Consider the following 26,251-nt stretch of genomic DNA (forward strand, 5'->3'; position numbering starts at 1 on the left):
CCCAGCTACAAGTATTTCCTTAGTCGTAACACAGAGGCGAAAGGCATATTAATCCATTACTGTTCCTTGAATCATGCACTACATTCACATACTCCTCTTTAGGAGGAAGATCTGTGGGTAAAATGTTTTACTGAATAAAATGTAAAATCCCCTTCATTCAATTAAAAAATAAAGTATCTGATAAAGGGCTGAGGTGCTTCAGCCTCTGCAGCCACAGCTTTATCTTATTTCCTTTCATTATCTTTCAACCCTTCACTCTTGGAGTTGCACATTTTATAAGCTATACTCTCTTGTTGGTTGATCTGCTTGGCTATCCCACAAAGGGAGCAAGAAAATCTTCTCTGTTGTGCTGGGCAACACCACTGCCACGTTTATAATTACAACTTTTCTTTTACTTAGTGAACTGTTCTGTTGGAAAATACGGTCTGCAACAGATGGTTTTCTGGTTTTGCTTTTTGGTTTTCTGGTTTTGCTTTTTAAGTTTTCCGTGAAGAAAAATTTAGGAACAGAAACAGAACAGCGTAGTTCAGAGATTCTTATAATGTGGGTTAAACCTTAATAGAGAGATTGCCTCATCGATGCCTCCTGTGCACAATGGCATAACATAATCTGGACAACTATAGCAACAGTTTGTGAACCAGTAAACTTTGTTGAAATTGACTTCTGCTTAAAGAAAGAATATAGGTCTGTGGTGATGGTGCCACTCTGGAGAGCTGTTTACTGACCATTAATGGGTGAGGATTTACTTTCTGATGGATCTTTCTTTATGTCTGCCCCCTTCCATACTTTTTAAAAATCAAATCGTACCAAAGCTGTTGATTTGATATCCATAACCCTTTTCATTTCACCTGGCCTATTTGAATTTCAAAATCTTAAAAGGGGAATACACCTTATTTAGTGTATATTAAAGTACCATACTTTTAATTAATAGTTCAGTGTTGTGAAGCTCTTGAAAATTTGTTAGGAAGAGGGTAGGTACTATCTTTTGAGCAGAGGGATAAATCCTAAAATTATATTTTAAGTAATCCTATTTATTCTTAGGGCTATAAGAGTTTCAACAGTTTTTATCATAAAGTTGAATGGATTTTGAGCCAAGAAATGGCAATGTTGGTTCATGAAGCCCAGCAAATGTAATCACAGTGACAAGGAGTTCTCTCTCTTGCTTTTCTCCCTTCCCTCACAGTCTATTTTTTGCCCTTGTGGCATCACATTACAGCAAAGCATAGGAGAAGTAATTCAGACTCCATGCCAGCTTCTCTGACCTTCTTGGATAATCCAAATATACTTGTGCCATAGACAACTTTAAATAATAAATGTGTTCAGTTTCAATTACTTCCTACTCTAAGTCCAATTAGTGGATTCTTAGTGGAATTTGTATATTAAACCAGGGTTAGCCCTTTTATGTATATTTACACGAAAGTACATATTTGGATTTGGATCTTTCTTCAAAGTTTGATTTGGATTTCCAGTTAAGAAAAACATTCTCTGCTGGTTCCCATTTTTCGGTGTGCTGGTTACTGGTTGATATTTCACATTATAGTCTGACACATTTCAGCTACTATATTTGTCAATCTACTCTAGGTACTAAAGTAACATTTAATATCCCAACATTTTTTTCAAATCTCCTGTTAACCACCTTGCTATATCCTGGTCAGACATCATAAAATGGACTCAATGGGCAACAGATAAGAAAAGAAAAGAGCAGGGTGATCCCAAAATGTCTTTGATCTAAAGAAAAGGAGTACTTGTGGCACCTTAGAGACTAACCAATTTATTTGAGCATGAGGTTTCGTGAGCTACAGCTCACTTCATCGGATGCATACCGTGGAAACTGCAGTAGATATTATATACACACAGAGATCATGAAACAATACCTCCTCCCACCCCACTGTCCTGCTGGTAATAGCTTATCTAAAGTGATCATCAAGTTTCATCTAAAGAGAAACCATTCAGGAATATAGAAATCAGATGTCATAGCATTTTCTTTTTATTATTTTAACATCTTTGTCTCTAGCTTGTTTCATGAATATGTATTTTAAATATTTTTTTTTAATTTCTGGGTTCAATTTTTTTATATTTTTTTTATTTTTCTTAGAAAGTAGGCAGTGAACGGTTGAATTAAGCCAAGGTAATGTATTGTATACTTGGGCTTTTTTTACACACTACTTAATCAGATCACCATTCTTCATTGTCCTCCACTTCGGATGGCAGTCAGGGGATCCAGATGACAATCTGTGGAAGATATTCTTCCAGAGGCAGCATCTGGCTCCTTGGCAGATTCCTCAAGCACTTCTACTAATGGGTTTGGATTTGCCCATGGGTCTTTTATGTGGTTACATTGCAGATGGGCTGTCTGCACAGCTTTGTCCCTTTTGAATGCATTTTTTAAAAAACTTTCATCCCACTTTTAGATATTTACACACTCTTTTCAAGTTAATATGATTCTTTATGAGTCTTGTAAGATCCCTCTGCTTGATTCTTTGTGTAAGAAATCCCAAAACTTTCCATATATCTAAACGTGCACCTTGAATTGTGTTTGCGATTCTGGATCAACTTCTCCAGTCTCATTGCCAAGTGATATAATTCAGCACTATCTGAGTCTTTATTATTGTCAGATGTCTTTGGGAATGACCCTACACTATCACTTTTAGAGCAGAGTAACTTTACCTCCCCTTGAAGCATGAAATATGCTTGCCTTCCACTAGCCTTCCCCCTTTGAAAGCCTATGTTCAAATCTGGATTTGGTTATAAGTGAAAATGAGTATGGTGGGCTCACCCTGCCCCTTAGGGGAGCCTTGTCTGCTGCTTAGCAGAGTCCTGGACTAGAGTAGCAAAGTTGTTGCAAGTGATGACTTCCTCCAGGGATCAAAGTGGCATTAGTTGTGTCTGTGTCTGTCACCTTCTCATCATGACTGCCCTCATTATCTTTGCTTCCTGGGCTCACATTCCAGTAGGAAAAATTCATATAGATGGAAATGAAATGCCAAATAAGCATCCCACCACTATCCTTTGACATTTATGTAGCAGTTCCTGCAAATGGCTCAGCAGATATTTTCTGGATTGATATAAACAAATTGCCAGACTGATGGTGACCTCACAACAGCAATTACTGCTTGGAGTGAGTGATGTTATCCTTCAGAAGCCCACCCTCGAAGACTGGGACAGAATCTTTAATATCTTTTATTCTTTTCCTGCCTAGGTACCTCCAAGATTCTCTCTTCTTCCAACAGTGGTGCATTTGGTGTCCGAAACAAAAACAAAAAAAAAACTGAGGAAAAAAAATTGTTTCAGGTTGAATGAAACTTTTTTTTTACCCAAAATATTTTTCTTTGGTTTAGTTAGTTTGTTTGTTGCATTTTGGGTGTGTTTTACCCCTTTAAAACAAAATTTAAAACAAATCTAGCTAAATTTCTAAATAAAATATTTTGAAATGAAAAGTCAAAATATTTTGTTTAGAAAATATCTTAGCAACTATTTTGATTTTTTTTAACATTTTATATATGGCTGAAACTATTAGACAAATCCATGGATAGCTGCAGTCTCCTGAAAGTCTTTGCATTTTTGGGCGAATAAACTGTTTGACAGAAAAAAATTTCTCCCAACTCTACTGGTATACTCTTTGACAGAGTTAGATAACTTAGACATTGTAGTGCTCAGTGTTCCCATCTGTAATTATTATTATTATTATTTGTATTACCATAACATGACTATAAATTCTTTAGTGCTTCTTACCACAAACCAGGTGCTAGTCCTGACACGGTTTAAGAGACACTATATGAAGGAGAATGAAGAGTTGGGCCCTTGTTAGCGTTCAGTATTATTACTTGTTTTTTCCTCTCAGGTAGACAGCCAGAACTGATACTGTGCTGTCAGTGGTTGTGCTTTTGGTGTATAGTGCCAGGGTGACAGTAAACAGAACAATAGCGGAGTTAATATCATGCCCTTCTATTTCGATTTGAGAAATGATGAAGGAGAAGAAACTGCGCTGAGCCTGCAAGAGAAAAACAAAGTCACTTCAATGGAGAAAACTTTGTGTTATCAGTTTTACTGTTCCTTCGCTGGATTTTGCAGTAGCTTGAGGCTTGGTTGGTTTAAGATTTAGGGCATGGCTACACTGGAAACTTCGAAGCGCTGTTGCGGGAGCGCTCCCATGGCAGCGCTTTGAAGTGCGAGTGTGGTCGCGCGTGAGTGCTGGGAGAGAGCTCTCCCAGTGCTCCTGGTAATCCAGCTCCACCTCCCAGCGCTCGGAGCCTGTTTACACTAGCACTTTAAAGCATCTGACTTGCTGTGCTCAGGGGGGTGATTTTTCACCCCCCTGAGCCAGCACATTAGAGTGCTATAAAATGTAAGTGTAGTCAAGCCCTTAAACTGGAGTTATATCAGTATCTTGAGCCACAACAAAACACGGCACACACAGTGAATGTTCAGTAAGAAAACCCATATTTATTTCCTTTAATTTCTTTATTTTTTTTATTGATATGCTAATTTGGTTTAGGACTTGTTGCTCATGATAGTGTACTAAAACAAAAAGAGAAATCCATATCCTGTATAGAGTTATTCATAGATTGTTCTAACTGGCATATTCTGTACCACGTCACCCTTGTAAAAAAATCACAGAGATAGCCACCCAGGAAATCAAAGCACCTGCAAAAGCAAATGTTCCTGTTAGTCTAGGAATAATATAATGACTGGGAATGTAATACATTAAAGTATCATTTTTAGGCTTCATCGTCATAACGTACTCTATTTCTGGCAACCTATGATATAATAAATATATATTTTTCCCCCACAAAAATCTTTATTTTTGAGTAAAGGCTGCTAAATAGCACATCCTAACAGCATAAATGATAAAAACAAGGAAATAATTATTAAGTCCCACAATATCCCATCTGCACTGAGTGGGTCAGTTTTCCTTTATCAGCTTCAACTTTCTCCCTTCCACTCCCCAGAGTCCACATATATCTGCCCTCACTTAGGCCAGGTTTATTGTCTGGAATTTTCATGTGCTTTGATTCATAAAGGTTTGGTGTGGTTTTCATAAATTACATTGTACATGGGTTATATGCAAATGTGTAAGTGAGGTTTGGTGTGAGATAAGTTTTTTTGTAACGTTTAGGTAAAGTTATATGAATGGGTTGTCGGTATCGTTAGTGATCATTAGACATTTAGGTAGAAGTTACAGAACTGAAGTCTGCGTGTGTGTGTGGATATGGATGTGTTATATTTTTTTCAGAGTGAAAGCATTGTGTTGGTTGTTCAGAATAAAGATGAAGAGATATAAGTTATCTTTGCTCACCAGGCACATACTCAGAGCACAGCTGGAAAATGTTGACAAAAAAATGAAAGTTTGATGAAAAACAGAAACAAAAAAAATTGTTTCTGTTTTTCATCTAAATTGAGCCTCTGGTTAGAGAGCTGGGCTGGCAGCATTAGGAAACGGAAGTAGTTGACAGATCTGAGCAGTTCTATCAGCTAGCCTTCTAGTTGCTCAAAATGATAATTTTAAATGAAGGGAAACTCGTTCTTTAATTTTTGAAGTTCAAAAGCAGACTATGTCTGAAATATTATAAGATTGTGTTTTTGTGGGAGAGAAGTTTGGAATTTGAGGGAACTCTGGTTCTAGGTAGAGGAATATAAGAAACATAATAAAATCTTTAAAAATCGAGCATTTTAAAATGTTTCTTTAGCAAAAGTTAGTAAAGATTTTTATTAAAAAAATATGCAGAGAAATCAGTTGTCTTCTAGGGAGTTATTGTGATAAATTTAGAGAATAAAGTAAATTATTTAAGTGTGAAACAGAGTCCTCCTTTAAGTTCACTTAACTTTGGAATTGCTACCAGTGTTACCTGGTATAGAGTTTGTGCTTGCAGAGCATTTTATTTAGAGAAAGTGTTTTATTTATTTAGCTTTAATTTTAAAGTATTTTATTTAGGAAATTATGTGGTTTGTTTTCTGTTTTCCTGTATAGTTTCGTGGTTGATCTGTATGTGCTTCAGAACTGGCTGATAGAAAGTAGGTTTATGTGCAGGTATGTTTAAAAAAAAAAGTTTTAGCCATTTAAATGAACACGTTAAAGAAGACACAGTTAGGGTTAATGTGGTGTTTTCCTGGAAGTCATGAACACCACTCGAGTGTTCTGAGTTGGAGAAGGGCCCAAAGCTTGCTCTAGATCTACCATATTTAACTTGTCAATTTAAATAGGTAACACTTTTCTAAAATGGCTAATATATGTATTCCAGGTGTCTGAATTATTCTATTTTTAACTCATTTAAAATTTTGCAAATAAATGGGCAAATAAAATTTTGCTGTGGAAAAAAGTGGCAAGAATGAACTTATAGTTGTACTGAGAGAAAAAAATGGGGATTTTAACAAAAGGATATGCCAAAGGTTTTAACTTACTATTTATAATATATTAAAAGCAGAAAACTCCTATATTTAAACAAATGTGACCATTGCCAAGTCAAGCATTCAGAAGTTAAGAAATGCCACAGGTAAAGGTTCCCATACAGTCTTACTTTGGCCTCCCTGTGAATATATGTTGTGATAGTTTTACTTAAAATCATATAGAAGGTCTGTGGCAGAGTCAGAAATACAACCCTGCTCCACTGCTTTAAAACCACAAGATAATAGCCTGTGCACTGAATGAGGCATGGGTCCTATACAATAAATAGTGTTTGATCACATAATTAAACTTGTGCCATACTATACATGCAGAAGAGGACCAAATTAAAATTTCATGGTCATTCTTAATGCTGGCATTTCCTAACTTTTGGAGTGTTCAATTTTGCAACATTCTCATCCTTTAAATTTAATTGCCTAGGTTTTTTTAAAAGCAAACGATAGTAACAGAAATTTCTAGTGCTGGCTTCAGAAGGGAGTGTGGTCTGGTGGGTACAGATGAGATAGCCACAGTCATAGTTTTGTCACATTCATTCGTTTTGCAAAGGCTGCCAGCTCTGGATGAGTCTTGGGTCTGCCATATTAGCAACAGGGTTCTATTCCCAGCTCTGCCTGAAGTGACCTTGTGTGACCTCTCTGTTACCGTAACTGTCAAATGGGAGGAATGATAGTTGCTTGCATCTTAAGTTAGGAGCATGAGTCCTTGCTCATTGTAAAGGTTGTGAAGTGCACAGAATGGTGGAAGTGCTAAGATTAGGAATCACAGTTCTTTCTAAAGGCTGCTGCTGCTGGGTTCCTAGAGCTCAAGCTCACTGTGGGCTGGGAGCATGCTCAGTGCAGATGCAATGTTTAGAGATTTTAGCAGCAACCTTCTAAAAACCTCTGCTGCGCATGTGCAAATGCCAATTTTCATAGGCTTGTAGCTAGCCAAACCTGTTTTTTTTCTGGGGCAATAGAAGATGCCTCTAACCCCATCCTATATTTCAAGTTTCTGGTCCAAACCATGGTGGTGCTAATGCTCTTAAAAAAAATAAATACAATAAAGGTCAGAAAAGTTATAACAGTAAAACTATCTATTCATTCTTCACACTTATTCTCTGAAAACAGCGAATCCATTTTTGCTGGGCTGGTACAAAAAAAATTCAGGCAGAGTCTAAGCATGGAAAACGTAAGCTCAGATGGTTGAAAGTGTGGCAAAGTTATAAGCAATTGAAAGTAAGTGTTTATAATGAAAAATGTTAGGCATCTTTAACAATAGACATCACTCTGCCTATAATGAAAGAAACACTTTTTTCCACTAGAAAGCTGCCTATAGTAAACAAACATGTATGTTTAGAAACACTAATTTGTACTTCAGACTTCACTCATCTTTTTCTGTTAGTAAAATCTAAATTTAAGGTACCATACCTTGGAAGTATTTAAAGGTGCTGCTTGCTTGCTTTATTGGGGGCAAAGCCATTGTGGATAAATACAGATATATGTAAATAGTTTTATGAAATAATTTTAAACCTTATTGAGACTCAACAAGCACAGTGGCACCAACCTAGAGTACATCTTTCTTTCATCCAAACACAATCCCTATTCATGCATTGATCTTTTTAACACAACACTTTTAAAGCATATTGGTAAAATATGGAGTAATATACTCTTCTATATGATAGATGACATAAATATGTGGAATCACAACCACATATTGTAGTATAGAAGAGGGATGATCTGTTTATATTCTCTGATAAACAAAAAAAAGCTGATAAGATAATTGTTTTCTGTTTAAATAACCCTGATTCATAGCAGAAGTAAAAGGTGTTTGGAAACTTTAAATTATGATATTTGGGGAAGTTTATTATTTTGCATTCTGGAATATTACATGAGTGGGTGTAAGAGAAGAGTAGAGTTTTTACCCTGACTAGAAAGAGGGAACAACTACTGTTTGTTTCTAAGCTGGAAGCATTCATCAGGTATCTCCAAGCTGGTCATTTTTGAGCAGAAAATCATGACATTGCTTTAGTGAACACATGGGGAGAATTAAACTGTATATGCAATGAAATACCAGTTGTTTATCTTGGGTACCCTCTTGCTTTCTTAAACACATACAAGATGGAAACACAGACTTTCTTTAACCTTTAGCTGCATAGCTTCACTGTACAGAAAACTGCTAAACAAAACCTGACAGAACAGTAAATCATTTATGTTCATTTTATTTCATCACTGATCACATTTCCCGTAGACAATAAATGTAATGCTCTGTTGACAGATGTATGGAAATGGATATGCAGTTAGATGATGAAATCTGGGTCAAGACCATTTAAATCTAAGTTTATGCCTTTGCATTATTGAATATTAGTATAAATTTTGTACATGCTGGTGCATGACCTTCTCCCTACACTTATAAGATTCCCACTACTCATCCAGACCATTGCTGGGGAGAGTATCCTGCCGAAAGAACTCTGGTGCATAGAGGGCTCATCTCAAATACTCATTGAAGTCAATGAGATTCTTTCTATTGGCTTTCAGGGGCTTCGGGGAAGGACCTTAATACATTGCCCCAGTTGTGATGTGATGTTTCCCAAAATGGGAAAATGAAGGGCTTTCAGGTCTCATATATAACCCTGTGCCTTGGGACAAATGTATCTGAGGTAACTAGAATGTTCATCAAGTTATTTCTACTATTAGGAGCACAAAATGAGACTCCCCTCTGAGAGACAAGACCGGTTCAAACAATGCAGGTTTTTTCCCCAGAGCATGCAGGAGATTAGCATGGGGGACAGAAAGCTACAAAGGGAAATTTTCAATGATTACATGAGGGACTAGACAAAAATTGACACAACTGTCCCCTGCTCCTCCTGCCCCAAATAACAATTTAAATAGGAACAGGAGCTCCTATTAAACTGCCTCTTATACTCCATCTCCCTCACAGCCATCCTCACTTTACAGAACAGGAAAATTGAAATCCCAATGAGATGCAAGATAATCTCTCTATTGGCCTTGGTAGAAGACACATGGTAAATTATTTTTCTTTTGCAGCTGGCCTGGCAACTATGTGTACAGTAAAGATGTTTTGGGGGCTGGGGGGAAGATCCATGTAATTAATTTGCAAATTGAGAAAGGAAAAGTAGCGCACACACTGCAAAGTGGATTGCAGTTGCCAGTCTAGCATGGACTCTCTCCCTGCATACCTGGAGGCATTCTGTTTGTGTTGTGAGTGAGGCAGCATGTCTCTTAGACCTATCACTGGTGGAGAACTGTCTCCCTCCCCTTGACTTGGCTGTGACATTAAAAGTCGTGGAGGGGCTCTAAATTTGATTAAAATATCTAAATCAGAGATACAATGTTTTGGAAATCATGACTTTCTAGGCTATATGGAAATAACATGGAATGAAAAAAATACATAAAATCTAACCAAACAAAAATGCATAAAATAATTGGATTAAATAAGCTTCCTATAGGATATTACAAATTCATTCTTTCTGTCATCATTCTGTTCTCATTTATTAGGCACACAGTTATGACTAATGGTTAGAATACAGAATGAGGAGTTGGGGGCTATGGAGATTATTTTCTTAGCTCTGCCATGACTTGCTGTGTGACTGTGGCCTATTCCTTTAACCTCTCCATGTTTCGGTTTCCCCCTTTTCAAAAGAAGGATGACAATATATCTTACCTAACTTATAGGTGTATTATGAGTCTTAATAAGTGTGTGTTAATTATATTGTGATACTTGTTTGAAAGTAGAGAATATATTATTGTCTACATCTAATTATAAATAACTTATTCTTAAATCAAGTATAGGAGGGGTAGCCATTTTAGTCTGGATCTGTAAAAGCGGCAAAGAGTCCTGGTGCCACAGGACTCTCTGCCGCTTATTTTTAAATGTGTAAAAATGATGCCAAAGACTTCAAAGAAACATACCTATTTTATTAATCTAAGTATATCTAAATGACTTCTAAAATGGAGTTATAGTTATGTTATCAAATTGTTTTTAAAAATTCCTGAACTTTGCGTGCTGCAATACGTTTGCTGCTCGCTGTCAACATGTGTTAGATTTCTTTGAGTATAGCTTTCAAGTAAGAGTGGCTGATGTTTCATAAAAGTAATAATTTAAAAGTAAAAAATGTTTTCTATGGGTATTTAACATTGAATAAGTAATTGTGACTCACAGAAATAATAAATGAATAAATTTAAACATTTCTGATATCATGTAAACTACAAACTTTGGTAACAGTATTTTTGCTAATAAAGAATAGCTACAGGTTTGTTTTCTCATAAAATAATATTTTTGTCTTTTTTTAAGGTGCAAATGCTGATATTTAGATTGTAAACTCTTTAGGAAAGGAATCATATTGGGGTGCGGTGTGGGGGTACAGTGCTTTACACAACGAGAGCTCAAACCTTGATTCTAGGTATTGTTGCAATAAAAATATTTAAATGTTAATAAAATAAAATATGTCCCTGTGTTGCTTCCTTTTCTAACAGGTCTATGGAAATGCAGGATCTAACCAGTCCTCATAATCTTGTTGGAAGCAGTGATAATCCGAGTAGTTCCAAACTGGATAAATCTAATCTCAGCAGCACGTCCATCACAACAAATGGAACAGGAGGTAAGTGTAAGACATCATCAATGCACAGAAAGTTGTTATATGTCCTTTTTCTATTTTTAATAAACTTTTTTAAGTTTAGCATTTCAATTTAGTGATGAGCATAAGGCAGATAGATAAATAGACAGACAGATAGATATCAGCCCTCAGCAAAAAAGATGAACAATAGAACATTTTGAATTTGTACAGTTGTTTCCATTTAATTCTGTTCAACAACTTGAAACTGAATGAGGAAAGACACTGGGTCTGGAGACCCAGTTGTCTGCAAGTATTGAAAGTATAACATAAATAATGGTTGTACCATACCAGTCTTTCTCAAATCTTCATTGTATATTGTTCAAACCATAGACGTCCTGGAAAGAAACCTTGTCAGGTCATCTAGTTCAGCCCCCTGCACTGTATACCAAGTATACGAAGACCATCTCTGATAGGTGTTTGTCTAACCTGTTTTTTAATGACTACTACTCATTACTTAAATTATTACTTAAATAATTACTGCTCCATGTACCTCTATAAAGACATTGCTGAAGTTTAGATCAATCAGAGTTATGTTTCAATGCTAATAATGGATTTTGCTGCCCTTGGTCTGGTGAATAGTCTGAATGCGACACTTCACAGTGTGAGCAAGGGTGTCAGAATATGAGGTGAAATCCTGGCCCCTGTTGTGTCAATGAGTGTTGTGCCATTGATTTCAACAAAGCCAGGATTTCACCCATGGTTCTTAGATTTTGTACATTAGTGTGCACTACACTTGTATTTTAGCATTTTATACCAAAATATTGGTCATCCAGTTCTTTCTTCCCACAATATAAAAAGTTTTATTCACTTCTCTGTATGCAAAAATTCCATTAATGTCTGTGAAAATTTACATGTGAGTATGGAGGGAATAGACCCCTCTAGTGATATCTTTAAGATTCAGTATATTCACATTTAAAAACCAAATAGCAATATTCCAGAATAAGGAGGGGCTGAAACTAGACCCTTAAGAGCACTAATAATTATATGTGTTTATTTTATTTAAATAAACCAGCTAGAATAGTACTCACAAAAGCAATACCATGCAGCTAAAGACTAGGCTCAAAGTGCAAAAACACCTACTGGCATTGAAGAATATTCATGTATATTGAGCAGACATTCAGACAATGAACCATTATACTATTCCCATTCTCAGGAGACAACATGACTGTTTTAAATACTGCTGACTGGTTGCTGAATTGCAGCACTCCCTCTTCTGCAACAAGTATGAGAGATCATGGTACAGTGCATGTGTGTGACTTTGTGGCTCCATGACTGCTGTGTTACATTTCTCTTGTTTTGTTTCATTCTTCTGTTCTGTCGTTTAGAACATTTTTATGTGATTTCCTACTTCTTAGAGTCCTTTTGCAGAGTTGGAAAACCAGAAGGAAGCAGTAACAAACATTTATTTTACCATACTTGTTAAGCCATTTCACTAGTAACAAGAATTTTAATTGTCCTAGAATGAAGTTAACTGTATACATCCTCATAATCTGATGGCATCGTTTTCAGAGAGTCTGAGCACCCACAGCTCTGATTGACATCATTGGGAGCTACAGATGCTCAGCTTCCCTTGAAGCCAGATTAATGTTTTTTTCCATAGAATGTCCATTTATCTTTTTTTTTATTTTTAGGTACTATATTACATGCTTACCTGAGCAAAAATCAAGGTTGTAAAATGTAGCATAATTATAATTTAAAACATATATATGTTTACAAACATTTTTATGATCCTACAACCAGTTACTACCACTTATTCCTTTCCTCCCATATGTATTATTATGATTTACTTTTGCATTGTAGTAGAATCTAGGGGCCCAGTTGTAGATCATGGTCGTACTATGGTACTATAAAAACATATAAGAAAATGATGGTGTCTGCCTCAAAGAGGTTACAATCTGAATTTAATTTAAATGCGGATATGCATGGTAGTAACTGTTTACAGGATTGGGTTGAGAGGCACATACATGTGTTCAAAGGGGTATCAACCTAGACTTTTAAATTTGCAATTGCAATTTTGTGCATGCAAAACTGTGCAACTAGATTTATACACAAATTAGTCATACTTCTGCTCAAACAAAAATGCAGGCCTTTACACTTACAAAGTATGTCATTATTGCAGAGTTAACTCAGGCTCTTACTTACGTCTGTTACCCCAACACCTCCGCCCGACACCCACAAAGCTGTCTTTCAACCCAATGCTTTCATCCCGGGCTAACTGGCTTGTCTGCAGTATTGGCTAAATCATGGATGCTGCTTTCACCCAGGTTGGTAATCTATCCACTTTGCAGTGAGGACTCCATATAAATAGGGTGACCAGATGTCCCGATTTTATAGGGACAAGTCCTGATTTTGGGGTCTTTTTCTTATATAGGCTCTTATTACCCCTCACCCCCTGTCCCGATTTTTCACATTTGCTGTCTGGTCACCCTAAGTATAAATCACTCAAGTGCTGGTAGTTCTCCAGTGCCTTCCTACATTTCCTGCCATGTGCACAGAAGGACAGACGAGTTCTCTCATAATTCACTGTGAAAGAATCATAGAGTGGCTCATCTTACAGCAGGACAGATCACCATGGGATATGCCCCCAGAAGTCCGCCTCATACCTGAGTGAGTGCAGCACCAGTGAGGACACAGGAACATGGGTTGGGCTTTGCAGTGTGGCTGCTCGCACCCAAGTGAGGCTAACGCAGGTGCTCAGACCCAGGTGCTGATCACCTAGGGTGGCCACTCTCACATTCCTGGAATACTGGACATTCTGGCAATTCCTGCTTGCCCCAACCAGGTTTCAGAGGGGTAGCCATGTTAGTCTGTATCAGCAAAAACAACTAGGTGTCCTTGTGGCACCTTAGAAACTAACACATGTATTTGGGCATAAGCTTTCGTGGGCTAAAATCCACTCTATCAGATGCATGGAGTGAAAAATACAGTAGGCAGGTATAAATATACAGCACATGAAAAGATGGGAGTTGCCTTACGAAGTTGGGGGTCAGTGCTAGTGAGGCCAATTCAATCTCGGTGGATGTGGCCCATTCCCAACAGTTGACAAGAAAGCATGAGTATCAACAGAGGGAGAATTACTTTTTGTCGTGACCCAGCCATTCCCAGTCTTTATTCGGGCCTAATTTGATGGTATCAAGTTTGCAAATTAATTCCAGTTCTGCAGTTTCTCGTTGAAGTCTGTTTTTGAAAAAAATTTTGTTGAAGAATGGTGACTTTTAAATCTGTTATTGAGTGTCCAGGGAGATGGAAGTGTTCTCCTACTGGTTTTTGAATGTTACAATTCTTGATGTCTGATTTGTGTCCATTTTTCTGTAGAGACTATCTGGTTTGACCAATGTACATGGCAGAGGGGCATTGCTGGCACATGATGGCATATATCTCATTAGTAGATGTGCAGGTAAATGAGCCCCTGATGGTGTGGCTCATGTGGTTAGGTCCTATGATGGTGTCCCTTGAATAGATATGCGGACAGAGTTGGCAACACAGTTTGTTGCAGGGATTGGTTCCTGGGGTAGTGTTTCTTTGTGTGGTGTGTAGTTGCTGGTGAGTATTTGTTTCAGGTTGTGGGGCTGTCTGAAAGCGAGGACTAGCCTGTCTCCCAAGGTCTGTCAGAGTGAGGGATCGTCCTCCAGGATAGGTTGTAGATCCTTTATGATGCGCTGGAGAGGTTTTAGTTGGGGGCTGTAGGTGATGACTAGTGGCATTCTGTTACTTTCTTTGTTGGGCCTGTCCTGTAGTAGGTGTCTTCTGGGTTCCCTTCTGGCTTTGTCAGTCTGTTTCTTCACTTCCCCAGGTGGGTACTGTAGCTTTTAAGAACGTTTGATAGAGATCCTGTAGGTGTTTGTCTTTGTCTGAGGTAGTGGAGCAAATGTGGTTATATCTTAGAGCATGGCTGTAGACAATGGATCGTGTGATGTGGTCTGGATGAAAGCTGGAGGCATGTAGGTAAGTATAGCGGTCAGTAGGTTTCTGGTATAGGGTGGTGTTTATGTGACCATCGTTTATTTGCACTGCAGTGTCCAGGAAGTGGATCTCTTGTGTGGACTGGTCCAGACTGAGGTTGATGGTGGGGTGGAGTGGAAATTGTTGAAATCCTGGTGGAATTCCTCAAGGGCCTCCTTCCCATGGGTCCAGATGATGAAGATGTCATCAATGTAGCTCAAGTAGAGTAGGTGTGTTAGGGGACGAGAGCTGAGGAAGCGTTGTTCTAAATCAGCCATAAAAATGTTGGCATATTGTGGGGCCATGCGGGTACCCATAGCAGTGCCACTGATTTGAAGGTATAAATTGTCCTCAAATGTGAAATAGTTGTGGGTGAGGACAAAGTCACAAAGCTCAGCCACCAGGTCTGCCATGACATTATCAGGGATACTTTTCCTGACGACTTGTAGTCCATCTTTGTGTGGAATGTTGGTGTAGAGAGCTTCTACAGCCATAGTGGCCAGGATGGTATTTTCTGGAAGACCACTAATGGATTGTAGTTTCCTGAGGAAGTCAGTGGTGTCTCGAAGATAGCTGGGAGTACTGGTAGCATACAGCCTGAGGAGAGAGTCCACATAGCCAGACAATCCTGCTGTCAGGGTGCCAATTCCTGAGATGATGGGGCGTCCAGGATTCCCAGGTTTATGGATTTTGGGTAGCAGATAGAATACCCCCAGTTGGGGCTCTAGGGGTGTGTCAGTGTAGATTTGTTCTTGTGCTTCTTCAGGGAGTTTCTTGAGCAGATGGTGCAGTTTCTTTTGGTACCCCTCAGTGGGATCAGATGCCCCAAACAGGGTGATCTTGTATGCATGGTGCACTCTGTTTTCAAGAGCACCCACCCCCTACCAGCTGCACATGTGGCAATGCCAGCAGGGGTGGAGCAACATGCTGTTCAAAATGGTAACTCCTATCCAATACTGCATAAAACCACTTCTGGTTTTGTCCCACTACCAGACAGGGGGCAAATCTCTCAAAAAGAGAACTGTCCTGTATAAAACTGGACACATGGCCTTCCTGTGACCACCTGATTTAACTCTGTAATGAAGACATACCCTTAGAGGCTGATTTTGAAAGTTTGAGCCAAATTTTCAACCCCTTTCTATGAAGTTGGATTTTCATGCTTTGGTCACTCGAGTTCTTTGCATTTACAGATATAGGTCAGTGTTGAGACCCACTGAAAATACAGTCCCATATGGTATCAATTTTAAGTAATGAAACCCATTTTTATTGTACATTGTATAATTTAAATATCTCAACATAATGTGTAAATTGTTCGTAGTACGCACACAAATTTCAACCATAATCTGTTATTCTGAAAGGCCCCATCCTGCAGAATATGACACACATGCTTAACTTTGCAGGTTTGGGACCAAAGTTAATAAGGTTTCAGAAAGCTGACTTTTAAAAAAAGAAGTTTGAAATGACTCTGTATATGCAAGTCAGCCACTTTAAGGTATTACAAAAATATCTTATATGTGTTCCATGGAGGAAGTGCTGCGCCAGAATAAATGGCTTACTGTGGGGGCTCGACAGCTATGTGCAAAGTAATACATTAGTCTGATTATGGAATATCTCATCTATTCTAATCTGTTATTTTAGTAGATAGAGGTGAAGGAAAAAGTACATTGCCACATACAGCTTAATTCCTAACTAAGCAGCAAGGGGGAAATCCAGTGAGCAGGTACATGCTATCCTGGGAGGTGCTCAGTCTAGTACATAGGTTCTCCTCTGAATCCCACTCACTCAGAGGGCAGTTGGATCACTAGTCCAATGCCTTTTAGATCTCTGTTTCTTGTTGGTAGGGCCTCTCTATGTAGTGTTCCCACTGCCTAGCTGCATCTGTGGTTGCATAGTATTTGCTTGGCAAACTGTGTGATAGAGTATATGCCACACCTATTGAGTTATGACATTGGATGTGGATTGCTGCCCTTGGTCTATTCCCTTCATGTGTTTTCCTCACTCCCATCAATCTCAAATGTTCTGTAACTATCTTTCTCTGCCAGCCCAGTTATACTCGATCAGGTCCCAGCTAATGATAATCTATCCCAGCATGTACCCTTCCATGTTTGCTCCTGGACTCTGTAGTGAGATGTCTTGCACTGGAGTCATAGGCTGCTTCTCCTGTTCCAGTCAGAGTATAGCATCCTACCCTAACTCCCACAACCGGAAAGGCTGCTTGGCCATCCTTACTTTTTCCCAACCCCCTACTGCTGGTTTCAGGAGATACTTTGTGTAGCCTGTCATCTTCCATTGGTCTTTGAGCAACATCCTCACTGCCTGTCAGCTACTTCTCTCCGTTATCACTGGGATCTCCCACAGCAATTTAAGGTTTTCTAGGAAAGTCCTCGGGCTTGGATGTTAAGTGAAAGGAGAGCATCAGACATCTGGTTAACGGTCTTGTACACCTCTCTGAACTGACCCTTTAAAAGATCCATACTCGCCTGTTCTCATTGGCCCTTCCTCTCCCTGATCTACGGTCGCTTTCAAGTAGAGTAGAACTTCAGAGTTACGAATACCTCTGGAATGGAGGTTGTTCATAACTCTGAACAAAATGTATGATTATTCTTTCAAATGTTTACAACTGAACATTGACATAATACAGCTTTACTATGCAGAAGAAAAATGCTGCCTTTTAACCATCTTAATTTAAATGAAACAAGCACAGCAACAATTTCCTTACCTTGACATCTTTTTTTAAACTTTCCCTTTATTTTTTTAGTAGTTTACGTTCAACACAGTAGTGTACTGTGTAGTATTTGCTTTTTTTCCTCTCTGTTGCCTACTTGTGTATTTCCAGTTCCAGATGAGGTATGTGGTTGACCGGTCAATTCGTAACTCTGAAGTTCTACTGTACAGGGGAGGAGAACAGTAGTAGAATCTGCTGCCCATCTGATTATACCATTTTGCATTCTCAGTCCTTAAAATATAGCTTAGTTGTTAAAAAATGAAACTTGCAGGTCATTAGTTCTTCTTGGAGTGCTTGCTCATGTTGATTCCATTCTAGGTGTGTACGTACCCACATGCACAGTCGTCGGAGACTTTTGCATTAGTGGTATCCGTAGGGTCGGCTGTGTCGCCCCCTTCAGTGTCACACTCATGCATCAGTGTATCAGGCGCCACCAACCCTACGCCCTCTCAGTTCCTTCTTACCGCCCATGACGTTTGGTCGGAGCACGTTGTCTTGCATTGGAAGAGTGTTAGCGGGTCTTTCAGCCCATTGTTGTGTCTCCTTTATAGTTAGCTCTTAGGTATTTAGTTTCACGATTAAGTCAAGTATTAGATAATAGTTTTAGTAGTTAGAGTCCCAGCTAGGACTTAGCCGCGGAACGAATGCCCTGTTCCCCAGGCTTCAAGCCATGTTCATCATGTACCCGGCCAATGCCCATTACTGACCCCCATGATAGCTGTTGGAAGTGTCTGGGGGAATCACACAGAAGAGACAAGTTAGGATCTGCAAAAACTTTCGCCCTTGAACTCAAAAGGAGCGGGATATCCACTTGAGGGCCATCCTCATGGAGGCTGCACTTCCTCCTGCCTCCGAGCCCTTCTGGTCGGACTCCACGCCTAGCACTTTGGCGTTGGTGCGCAGCACACTGCTGGTATCAGAACCCACCCGGCGCCATTCCCCCTCGCCGGTGCCTAAGAACTGGCTGAAGCCCAAGGGCACGTCAGCACTGCAGGACAAGGGGGAATCAGGCAAAGTACCCGTGTTAAACCACGGCCTAGGATCCTGGCACTGCAGCCTCAGTCTCCGGGTAGAAGACTCCGGTCTCTAACACCAAGGTCGCCCCTACGAGGCACAAGATGCCCGAGTCATGATGCCGATCCCCGTATCTGCAGTACCACCAGGCCTCCCACCAGAGATCACCAGAGTACATATCCCCATCACCTAGGCAGTCTCCCCCTACTCCGTCCCTCCCCCCCCCCATGGCATCGATCCCCCTCGGTGCAGGATTGTTCCTGGTCATGGCACTGGTCTCTGACTCCCTGGTACTGCTCTTTGGGCAGGCACCATTCCTTGCCCTTTCCTTACTGTTTGCTGACAAGGGTCAGCTGACAGACTCAGGCATCTACAGTGGTCCAAGCTGGAGGGAGAGCTCAGCCCCTCACCTACGAGAACCGAATCTCCAACGACCTACAAGATGGCCCTCCCAGCCTGGCAGCAGGGGCAGTGGCCCACCCAGTGGCAGTACTGGAGCCCAGGGGGCGTACCCATCATGCCACTGTTCCTCTCAGGCCGCATCGGACAAACTGCCTCCAGCCCAGCCAGCACCAGCATCAGAGCACAATGCCATCAACAAAAGGGACAGGCAAGGCCAGGCCAGTGGCAAACCCAAAAATAAAGACACCAAGAGACTGGACTTAATTGGCAGAAAAATTTATTCAACAGCCAGCAGCAATTTTGGGTGTCTAACCATCAGGCCCCGCTAGGCAGGTAAAACTTATACTTCAACTCCATCAGCAAGTTCAAGGAGGGCCTTCCACAGGACCAAGCCCAGGAGTTTGTCACCTTAGTGGACGAGGGCAAAGCAGTGGCCAGAGGCGCCCTCCAGATGGCCTGGGATGCTACGGACTCGGCGGTGGTCACGAGGCGCAGCTCCTGGTTACAGTCCTCCAGGCTGTCCCAGGAGATGCAGACTGTCCTTCAGGATCTCCCATTTGAGGGAGCAGAGCTCTTCTTGGAGCTGACTGATGCACAGCTCCACAGTCTTAACGACTCCTGTGCCACCCTCCAGCCCTTGGGCCTGCACACCCCTCAACAGGCTAGAAAGCCATTACGGCCTCCGCCTCCTCTGCCTCTGTCAAGGTTGTGGGGTGTCCCCCAGTCCACCTCCTACAGAGAAAAGGAAAAAGACAAGGGGTTTAAGCGACGCCAGCCTTCATCTTTCCGCTCCTCTGCCCAACCTGGCCCCTCCAGAGACCAGGGCAGCCAGAAATGGGTATTTTGAGGCTGTGCCCAAGGATGGTGCCCCAGCCACTGCCCAGGATCGACACCCCTCCCTCCCCCCCCCCACACACACACACTTTTTCCTCGATCATCTACGCCCCCTCTGGTTGGCCTGGTCGCAGTTGACCTCGGACTGTTTGGTGCTTGACACAATTTCTTTGGGCTACTGTAGCGAAGCAAAGACTCATCAGCGCAGTGCCTCCTGCTGGTTTTCTGAGAATTAGCTCTTTCCAGCCTTCGGAGTGCTCTCTGCAGGCCAGTGTCTCACCCGCCGCTGGCCCCGTGTTCCTCCCGGATCCCGATGCCCTTTGCCCTGGGGTTCTGCCCCAGCAGTACCCCCACACTGTGGGTCTCCCCTCCCAGGGGAACCCCCAACCCTCTATCCCCACCTTGCCTCAGTGGCTACTGCCAGTCCTCATCTAGCCCCTGCTCACTGGGGCAGACTGCAATCTGTAATGGCCACTCATCATTGGCAAGAGGTTAGGACCAGATGCCGCTGCCTATTTCCAGGTTGCCCCTCTGCAGACCAGTACCTTTCTGGGCCTTTATCAAGGCCTGCAACCTGGGGGTTTACCAGGCTGGAGTTCACCAGCTCCCTTTGCCTTTCCCCAGCATTGCTCCACTTAAGGTACCTCCCGCTCAGCTAGCTAGCCCTTCCATCTCCAGGGCTAGAGTGAGACTCCTCCAGCTTCTGGCTCACAGTCCTCTTATAAGGATCAGCTGGGTGCTGATTAAGCCAGCTACACCTGTGGTCAGCTACATAGCCAGCTTCCCCCAGCTGTTCTTAATCCCTTTTCCCAGCCACAGCCCTCTCCAGGGCTGTTTTTACTATTGCCTCCCCCAGGCAGCCCTCTCCCAGGGCTGTTTTAACCTCTTCAGGGCCGGAGCAGGTTGACCACACCACTACAGCTCCACTCTGCAATTCATGGCTGATAACCACCCTCTCTCCCACCCCCTTTCCCCGTCTCTCTTCAGGGACGCTTTGTATGAGCATCTACTAGTGCAAGAGGTCGAGAGCCTCCTGCACCAGGGGGGCAGTGGAGAAGGTCCCTCCAGACATGAGAGGGAAAGGGCTCTAATCCTGAAAGCAAAAGGAGGCCTCAGACCCATTCTAGACCTGTGACACCTCAACAAATCCCTCAAGAAGAAGTTAAAGTTCCATATGGTCTCCCTAGCCTCCATTATCCCCTCCCTGGATCTGGGAGACTGGTACGTCACCCTCGACTTCAAGGATGCATATTTCCATTTTCCCAGGGCACAGAGGTTTCCTCCATTTTTTGTTGGGCCACCGCCATTTTCAATTGACGACACTGCCCTTCGGCCTCTCGTCGGCACCAAGTGTGTTTATAAAGTGTATAGAGCCAGTGGACGCTTACCTGAGGCACAACGGCATGCAGCTTTACCTGTACCTTGATGATTGGTTAATAAAAGGTCCGTCTCAGGATCAGTTACAGCATCATCTTGACCAGGTTTGCTCCACCTGTGGCTGGCATCTGTCTGTATCCCCAACAGACACAGCATGCACTATGTTCATTCATCACTTGCATGGTGGCAAAAACCTGCATCGAGGGCCCCCACCCGCCATTGGTTACGCTTGTCTCCAGTGCTTTGGACCTGGGGTGGAGAGCCCACCTAGGTGATCTCAGCATGCAAGGTCTTTGCTCCCACCTTGATTGTTCACTACACATCAATGTCAGGGAGCTCAGAGCAGTCTGCTTGGCCTGCCACGCCTTCCTACCTCACCAGAAGAGCAGGGTGGTCCAAGTCCTGACGGACAATACAGAGGCTATATTCTATATCAACAGGCAAGGTGGAGCCAGGTCATCTGCCCTTCGCCAGGAAGCCTTCAGGCTTTGGGACTTCTGTGTGCAACACGACATCCATCTCGTAGCTGCGCACCTGCCTGGGACTAGGAATGCATCATCCGGACCTTCAGACCTCGCCATGAGTTGTCTCTCCAACCTGGAGGTGATCAGCATCATCTTCCACAGGTGGGGTACTCCCCGGGTGCACCTGTTTGCATTCAGGCACAACAGGGAATGTCCAGTTTTCTGCATCTTTTGGAGGTCTGACAGAAGCTCTCTATTGGACGCTTTTCTGTTCCCATGGTCAGGGACTCTGATGTACGCCTTTCCCGCAGTTCCGTTGATCCACAGAGGTAGTTTAAATACTGGCCCTCAAATAAAGGCATTTGGCCCAAGCAGGCTTTTCTACGGTTAATTCTGGACTACCTTCTGCACCTCAAGCTCCAAAGCCTGTCCCTGTCTTAAGGTCCATCTAGTTGCTAGTTCGGCTTTCTATCTGCTGCTAGAGGGCAGGTCAGTTTTTGCCCATGACATGACTTCCAGGTTCCTCAAGGGCCTCGAGCTCCTCTACCCACACATCAGGGACCCAGTCCCTCCTAAATCTCATGTTATCCAGACTCATGGCACCCCCCTGCAAGCCTCTGGCTTCCTGTTCTCTTCTACTCCTTTCTTGGAAGATTTGTGTTCTTGGTTGCAATAACTTCGGCCCGCAGGGTCTCTGAGATTAGGGCACTTACCTATACAGTCTTTTACAAGGACAAGGTCCAACTGCATCCACACCTGGCCTTCCTGCGCAAAGTGGTCTCCCCGTTTCATAAAGGCCAGGACATTTATCTGCCCGTCTTTTTTCCAAAGCCACATACGTGGGAGGAGGAGCGTCGGCTGCATTCCCTAGATATTAGAAGTGCGCTAGCCTTCTACATTGAATGGACCAAGGCATTCCACAAGTTTACACAGCTGTTCGTCGCAGTGACCAACAGAATGAAAGGTCGTCCAGTGTCTGCTCAAAGAATTTCTTCTTGGATCACTGTTTGCATTCGCTACTGCTACGACCAGGTGAAGGTGCCACCTCCAGGGACTGTCACCACCCACTCAACCAGGCTGCAAGCCTCTACGGCAGCTTTCCTAGCCCAAGTGCCTATCCAGGACATCTCTCGGGCAGCCACCTAGTCATCTGTCCACACGTTCACATCCCATTACGCTTACCCAGTAGGCCCAGGACGATGCTGGGCTTGGTAGAGCAGTACTAGAAGCCACTAGGCTGTGAACTCCGAGTCCACCTCCGAAGATTCTACTTACGAGTCACCTAGAATGGAATCGAGCTGAGCAAGCTCTCGAAGAAGAAACGGTTATCTACCTTTCATAACGGTTGTTCTTCGAGATGTGTTGCTCATGTCCATTCCATTACCCGCCCTCCTGCCCCTCTGTCGGAGTTGCCAACAAGAAGGAACTGAGAGGGTGTAGGGCCAGCAGCGCCTGATGTGCCGACGCATGAGTGCGACACTCAAGGGGGCGCCACAGCCGACTCTACAAATACCGTTAAGGCAAAAGTCTCTGATGACTGTGCACATGGGCACGCACACACCTAGAATGGAATGGCCATGAGCAACACATCTCAAAGAGCAACAGTTACGAAAGGTAGGTAACCATTTTCTCCAGAATGTGTGTCAGACATTTTGGCCATCTTAAGCCATTAAATCAAGTAAATAATTTATATTGTAAAAGATGTTACTTTTGGGAGCCACATTCTAGACTAGCTGTCACTGTTAGCGGCACTCCAATATACTTCCATCTGAGATTTTTTTTTTTTACTACTGTTTTGATTTTTTAATTCATGGTTTTAAAAAATAGGGCATCTGATTTATACTCCGTAAAGCAGTAATTCAGAATTATGGTTTGTAATTCAAATTTTTAAGTCATCCTGCTCCCCTTACTGGGATATATATTGTAGCCGTGTCAGAACATTATGTGATGCCACACACTGTGTTATATGTGCTACAAAACCTAGGAAAAACAGTGTATGTTTAAATGGTGTGATCTTCTATTTTGATCTCAACTTTAAATTTGATTGCTTTTTTTTCTTTTAAAGTTAAACTGGTTTTTGGTTAGTTTAATGCTGTTTTTTTCATGGTTTAATTATGTGCAACATGAAAAATAAGGGCAGTATTCCAAAAGTCTAGCCATGCAGAGAAAAGGTCTTGATGACTTCCTTACTCTGATAAAATCTGAATGTAATAGACTAGAGCTGTTTAAAATCAAGGATATCTCGAAAGATATTTTCCATATGTATTGTTGACAAAATGTAATTCTAACTTGGTATTTTCTATCAAATTAAATTAATCTGAGAGTTAAGGGAATGGGGGAGAGTGATTGTTTGACAGGGAGAGGAAAACTTGGTGAATATTTGTGCCCAGGAAAGTACGCTGCACATCACAATGGCTGGAGCTAGGGGTAGTTCAGTACAATACTTTTCCACTCTGTATTTAGGCCCCAATTCAGGAAAGCAGTTAAGCACATACTAAGTGCTTTCCTGAATATCTATCAGTCTAGCTACAAGAGAAGAATGATGGTCCATTGGCTAGGGCATTAACCTAGGACTTGGGAGACGTGGGTTGAATTTCCTGCTCCACTAGAGTCTGTGTATGACCTTGGGCAAAGAATTTAGCATCTCTGTGTCTCAGTTTTCCATCTGTAAAGCTGGGTTAATAGCACTTCCTTACTTTGCAGGGGTGTTGTGAGAATAAATACATTAAAGATTTTGAGGTAGTCATAGACTACTGTGATGGGGGCCATATAGAGAGAGAAGAGGAGAGTGTGGCAGTCGTAAAGGGAACAGAGACTGCAAAGGAGACCAAATTAGCAAGCTGCATACTTTCTGATATATGTAGAGACAGAGGTGCAAGCCCTGAGCCTCTTCGCAATGAAGTCAGTAAAAGGTGTTCCCCTTGACAGCACAACTGTCATTTATGCAGCAGATAGCCCTAGGTTTCATTAGCATTAGCAGCAATGCAGGACAATCTTTGTTTTATGGAGAAAAGCTTTTCTTAATTTCTCATATGTATTGTATTTAGTATAAAAACACATTACCCAAATTTTGGTGTACATTTTCTTTTTGTTCCAGCTGCTTTCTCATTGCAAAAACTATTTCTTATCAGTGCAGGGAAAAGTCAGTCCATTTCCACATTTATATTTGAACCCTCCATCTCTTGGAAATTATCTCAGGACAGAGATGTGGTGAAACATAGGATTTGATTTAAAAATCAATTTACATTTACAATTTAATTTACTGTTAATTTTTTTTCTTCTTCTTTTTCTTTTTTTTTTATTCCTCTTCGAAATTCTGGTGCTGTGGAACAATTTCAGTGGCCTTCTGAAGAAGTAATTCTTTCTGTTGGGCACTTAAATTGATATCCCTAACATTGACATGTGCAGAGCAATCTCCATGACCCTGTTTTCCAGGATGGTGCAGTGGAGAATAGGAGGACCATTGGTAGGAGTAAACTATTTTGACCTCTCTCTCCCATCCTACACTGTGAAGCCAACCAACCACACTGCATTTGTTCAGGCTGTCCATTTGTTGGCACCCTTTAAAATGCACATTTTACATATTAAGTTTTACATAATTCCCATAAATAATCAAAAAGTAAATTTCCACTGTCCTTGTTTGAAATTTGCATGTGTACACAATGTCCCAAATTCCATCCATATTTCCTGTAGTGTTGCTGTTAAGTATCAATCACGCAACTCATCACCCATGTGCCTATGAAAGATCCATTATGGATGGGGGACAAAGGCAGATGTGTGTCATTTCAAATAGCTATTATAGATCTCATAGCATGTTCAGATAAAAGCCACCAAAGAATTTGGCTGAGATTTTGAAAAGGGCCTAAGGGAGTTAATTCCCCAGTTCACTTATGACTTGCCAACATGGTGAAATTGATCAGCTGAATAATACTGATATAATTCCGCTATTGTTCTGCTGGTAAATTTCTCAGTGTAAGCTCTTAAGTGTCTTTGAAAATTCCAGACTTTTCTGTTCTTAGAATTAAAATGGACGGTATACCACATGTCTAGTAAAACATACAAGGTGTGATTTTCATATGCACTTAGCCCTCAATACCAGTCTCGCTGTGTAAAAGAGCCTTCTCATAAATGAAAATCAGGCCCCCAGTATTTATCAACTGGCAACTAATATATGAGGTAAATATGCACATCTACCTAACTGTATGAGTGTTCTGAATGTATTGTGGTGCAGCTATAATTTTTTATTTTCCTAGGGCAGCTTAGCCTCTAATAAAAGCGGAAGTCTATGTTGTACAATTATTTCTTAGCAAATTAATTAGAAGCTGGCTTTTCATGGCTATCATTTGTGCACTGTCTATAGTTTTCTTTTCTTTTCTTTCTTTTCCCCTCTGGGGAGAATAAGTCACCAATTTTAGTATGGGTTAGCTTTGAGGTAAGAAAAAAAACACTGGGGTGGCAGAAAGCTTGCACTGTGAAAGCAA

At 41.5% G+C, this 26,251-nt stretch overlaps 1 protein-coding gene across 1 annotated transcript in view; it reads left to right on the forward strand.

The window, feature by feature from the left end:
• Nucleotides 1–26,251, forward strand: part of EYA4 (EYA transcriptional coactivator and phosphatase 4) — a 221,427-nt gene that overhangs the window by 132,955 nt on the left and 62,221 nt on the right. Inside the window, exon 4 of the mRNA XM_084622652.1 lies at nucleotides 10,873–10,997. Coding sequence (XP_084478778.1) covers nucleotides 10,873–10,997 — 125 coding nt within the window. The remainder of the gene's footprint in view (nucleotides 1–10,872; nucleotides 10,998–26,251) is intronic.

Source organism: Lepidochelys olivacea, assembly GCF_965140295.1.
Source record: "Lepidochelys olivacea isolate rLepOli2 genome assembly, chromosome: 3".
In the NCBI taxonomy this organism is placed as follows: Eukaryota; Metazoa; Chordata; order Testudines; family Cheloniidae; genus Lepidochelys; species Lepidochelys olivacea.